Raw genomic sequence first — 5,279 nt, forward strand, 5'->3', positions numbered from 1 at the left:
AACGTTTGATAGAAATATCATTATTCTATAGTCTATCAAAATTTGATAGAAATACAATACAAATCCATTGTGTGTTACAGTTGGATAGAAATGCATACATCCATAGTCTGTCACAGTTTGATAGAAAGACATACATCCATAGTCTGTTACAGTTTGATAGAAATTCATACATTCATAGTTTGTTACAGTTTGATAGAAAGACATACATCCATAGTCTGTTACAGTTTGATAGAAATTCATACATTCATAGTTTGTTACAGTTTGACAGAAAGACATACATCCATAGCCTGTTACAGTTTGATAGAAATTCATACAGTCATAATATGTTACAGTTTGATAGAAATGCATACATCCATGGTCTGTTGAAGGTGGTGATCAACGTGTCCATGTCGGTATTGTAAGCATCTAGGACGGTGAGCGGTGCAAATTTCCTACCAATCATTAACGGAAGGCTTTTGCTAATTCTAGATCCTTCATTTTCTCGAGATCAAATAATTTTATTCTAGTGTGGCTCTCTTTCTTGGCCTTCTTTATATGCAGCCTGAAGGTCATCATCACCAGATCATGGTCACTTCCTATGTCCGCTCCGGGAAAGCTTCTGGTTTTTGCGAAGTTTACACTTGACTGTAGGCGCCTCTTCACCATGATGTAGTCGATCTGACTGTGATGGTCTCCGCTTGGGCTGTGCCATGTCCATCTTCTGGATACTTTGTGTTGGCCGAAGGTGTCTGCCGACATAAGGTCGTTGTAACTAGCGAATTCCAGGAGCCTCAATCCTCTCTCGTTTGTCTGTGCATTGCAGCAGCGCCCACGTGTTCCTTTCCAGCTCATGCAAACGTCCTCGCCTATCCTGGCATTCCAATCGCCTTGCACACCCAGAATCTCTTTCTTCGGTGTTTTATCCACAACTTCTTGTAGCTTATCGTAGAAGTCTTCCACATCCACGTCACCATAGTTTGATGTTGGGGCGTGGGCCTTTGTAATGGTGATGTTAAATGGAATTACCCTGAGTCGGATGGTGATGAGCCGTCTGGAGACTGGCCGACATCTCATGACAGTACTCACGCTGTCCTTTGTACAAGAAGCCCAACTTCCTGCTCATGTTTGTCTTCTCTGCCACTGAAGTATAGTTTGTGTCCTTCCAAGGTAGTTGTTTCTCCAATGTTTTTTCCATCGTATCTCAAAGAGTCCTAGGATATTTCAGCGGAATATATTCATTGCATATGTAAGCTCCTCAAGCTTTCCTGTTGCTCTCAGTGTATTCACATTACAGGTGCCAATGATGATGTTATTCCTGACACGAATCATGCTGCTCTGAGCATCAGTCATATACTTTTCACCTCCGCCCTGGTACACGACGGAAGGCGCGGCCCTTGATGAACCTTTCGACGACCGAGCCGGTATGGGATGGGTAATAGTTGTCAGTTTTCGTGTGGTGGGTATTGGGCAGCTGCCGACTGAAGGATCCCAACCCTCTCCAGGCCTGACCACAATCGATTTCCTTCAACTTGGTGACTCGCCTTGGTCACGAACACGTAGCCAATGAGCTATTTGTCAGCCTTTCCGCTTGGCCGTTGACTTCGTCTCGGAAATTCTTCCACCCAGTGATGCCGTGTTAATATCACGCTATTTATCCACAGCTGGAAGACTCGTGGAGAGCGGGAGCGTCTGTCTTCCCGTGCAAGTCTGGATGACAAATAAACTACAAAGATGCAATCCAACCTCTCACTGATCAGCCCAAATAGTTATAAATAATTCACAAGCACGATAAGTGTATAGATTTCAGCGAATTAATTATTTATCTATGTACTTTCGGAACTTATCCTTTGACTGGCGCACATAATACCTCCCGGTGACACGAAAGGACAAAGGTCAAGCAGTAAAGAACATCAGTTTGATTGGGCAAGAGCAAACTTCCACTAGCTACACTTCGCAAAAGATAACTACGATAAAAACAGAACAAAGCAACAGTTGTTGAATTGATATATTAATATGAACATATTTCTAGATTATTGGATCCATGCTTTCTTCATTTAAATGTACTCATCAATTTCAGACTTCAGTTTAAGCTGCCTTTAAATAGTTGCATCTCTTTCAGACAGTATATATGTAGCACATCACTTTTTTATTTGCCAATCAAAATAATGATCTCGTTTGCAGTCACATTTTTGAAAAACCGGCAATTCAGTTCAAATGAGTTCATTATACCATCCTCACGTGTCTGTGTAAGTTGGTACCTAATAGTGATTTATCACCAATGACCTTAAGGCAGTAGAAGCGAATCTTGGCGGGCTTTATGAAAGTAGTGATACAATATTTGCATTTAAAAGAGTTTGTTTCTCTATCTCATCCTAAATCATCCGGTTTCTTTGAAAATTAGTTTTGTCGTTTTATTAGATAACCCATCTTCCTCATTTTCCGGAAAAACTTTATGTATCCCCAACTCCAACCGCATCCACCAACAATAACATGAAATAAAATTTAGTATGTTTTAAAAATTGTATAAAAATTAAATGTAGTGAAAGATAATCAACTTCGTCAAGCAAAACATTAGAAACATATATGTCTGTAATTAGGATAACCAAAAATTAATAGATGGGGAGAGACATTTCATGTGTAATATAACTTTAAGTGATAAAAAAGTATCGTTTCGTGATTGTATTCAGAAAATTTTGGACTATTACATAATTTAATTTATTACTTTGTTCGAAGCGTTACCTTTAAATAATAAATGTAATGTTACATAAAGGACTGAGTTGAAAGATAGATCGAAATAGCAGGGACCTTTCATTAATAAACAAGGGACAATAAACAAAATAATGTTCAGCATCTTCGTCATCATTGTCACATGCACACATCAGAAAGTTAACTATGTTGCCTCTGTAATGTCGGATTTTAGGAGACTACATTGCATGCATAACTTAAGTATGAAGAATACTAAGGTGGCATTCGCCAATAGCATAATACGGTGGTGACCATTCAGCTGGGTTAGGTAAACCGCTTTGTCTTTTCCTTTTAAATCGTAAGAATAAGAGAATTAGAAAGAGTTCCCATTGAAAAAAGACGTATCTAAATCTAAGTCTGGAAGGGATTGGCGTGATGCTTTGAGAGTTTCATAGACGGCAATTAGATCCGTCATATATCCTATGTGAAAGGACACCGATTAAATCTGATGATTATACAATATGGTCATGCTTTGCAAATTAATCCAACAATTCTTTATCCTCCCTTAATAAATGTTAGACTAAACATGGGGTATCAATTCTAAGTAAACGTTTAGATATTTGAAATGTTCTCCTTGAATTCAAGCGAGCTTGCCTAAGCGTGTGTGTATACGTGTGTGTGTGTGGTTATTTATCACATATGACGATTATTCGCAAAAGAAAAAAATACATGACTTGGCCGATTTTTGCAATGGCATTTTGTTTTGTTTTGTTTTTGTTATTTTTTTTTTTTATTTTTTTTCGGTGGTTTTATTTTTCTTCTTTTGTATACGATTAAATGAAGCATTATAGTTTATAAATATTTTACATGAACTGAGTTTTAATTTTTTGGCATAAATGGCAAGATCATTGATTTTTATAAGCAAATTATCAAGGTACAAAGATATGTTTACCACAATAAAAAACCTATTGCACAATAAGTCGAAACGACAATTGGTATTTTTATAAAATAGTATCGGTCTGAAAAGGGTGACATTTCTCCTGCAAGAGTACACAACTAATTTGAATGATCAAAGTATAAAATGTATTATCATGTTAAAAATGTGCCTTTCTGTGTTGGGTTTCTCTCAGTGTAACCAAAACTTATCCTGGTTTATAAAGAGAATGTTTTTGATGCATGTTTTAAAAAATATTTTACGTCACACCCTAGCTTTATATTAAGTTGCAACTATAATTTCTTTTGTTAGAGTACTCTCCGTACATAATTAAAGTATTTCCTTCCTTACGTAGATTAAGGTATCATTTCATTTAAATTCTTACAATTAGCCTAAATTTGAATGTTATCACCCCAGAATATCAATGAATTTTAACTGAAACATAAATCATTCATTCTATACCCAAGAAACTATTGCCTCATATCACGTAAATATGTGTTTCTTCCACATCACTTGATTAATCATCATTTTATGATACTAATTACTGATTATTATGAACGTATTGCATTAAAGTATTTTTTCTATTCAAAGTAAACTCTAAAATTGAATCTTGTGGAGATTTATTACACAATCAAGTGCAATTCGGAGACATGACCCCGGTTACGTATAAATAATAATGTATCAATGCACAAAGTGCCCATGACGTACATTGTGGTTCTTACTAGCTATTTTATAAAGATGATGGGAATATAGTGACCTTTGGTTCTATGTTTAACGGCATAGCATCACAATGAAATAAAGTGCCTCGTCAGCGGGCTGAACCAATGGTGGTATTCGAACCTCCAACATCTTGGTCGCTAATTTTGGACTCTTACGAATGAGTCACCATGGCTCCTACCCACATTTTAATCCTTAGAGAAAGAATGTTTAATAAGTTTCTTACTGCTTATTTATGTTCATATAAACTCTTGTTTTGTCAGAGTCCCTCACACTTATTCACAGAAACTCTTGTTTTGTCAGAGTCCCTCACACTTATTCATAGAAACTATTGTTTTGTCTCCGTCCCTCGTATTTATTCACATAAACTCTTGTATTATCTAAATAACTCATATTTGTTTTTATAAACTCTTGGCTTGTCTCAGTCCTTCATATTTATTCATATAAACGCTTTGCTTGTCTCAATCCTTCATATATATTCATATAAACGCTTGGCTTGTCTCAATCCTTCATATTTATTCATATAAACGCTTTGCTTGTCTCAATCCTTCATATTTATTCATATAAACGCTTGGCTTGTCTCAATCCTTCATATTTATTCATATAAACGCTTGGCTTGTCTCAATCCTTCATATTTATTCATATAAACGCTTGGCTTGTCTCAATCCTTCATATTTATTCATATAAACTCTTGGCTTGTCTCAATCCTTCATATTTATTCATATAAACTCTTGGCTTGTCTCAATCCTTCATATTTATTCATATAAGCGATTGGTTTGTCTGAATCTCTCTTACACGTTCATATTTTGATACATAAAGCATTATTGGTTGCTTCACGGTTCAGGTTTTAAATATTAAATCATCGATGAAGGTAGACTTGTTTTTGTCCCGTCAAATGCTGACGTAACAAAACATAATATAGGATGCTTAAATTTACAAGAAGAAAGCTGCGTTTTGATTTCTT

General features: G+C 36.0%; 1 protein-coding gene across 1 annotated transcript; it reads right to left on the reverse strand.

Annotated features, from left to right (window-relative positions):
* Positions 1 to 441: 441 nt before the first annotated feature.
* On the reverse strand, positions 442 to 1,053 carry LOC149798206 (protein CFDP2-like). Its single transcript, XM_089960851.1, has one exon. It carries the CDS (start codon positions 1,051 to 1,053, stop codon positions 442 to 444), a length of 612 nt encoding a protein of 203 aa, XP_089816977.1.
* Positions 1,054 to 5,279: the final 4,226 nt, after the last annotated feature.

Source organism: Sinohyriopsis cumingii, chromosome 6, assembly GCF_028554795.1.
Source record: "Sinohyriopsis cumingii isolate HCF-2022 chromosome 6, ASM2855479v2, whole genome shotgun sequence".
NCBI lineage: Eukaryota > Metazoa > Mollusca > Bivalvia > Unionida > Unionidae > Sinohyriopsis > Sinohyriopsis cumingii.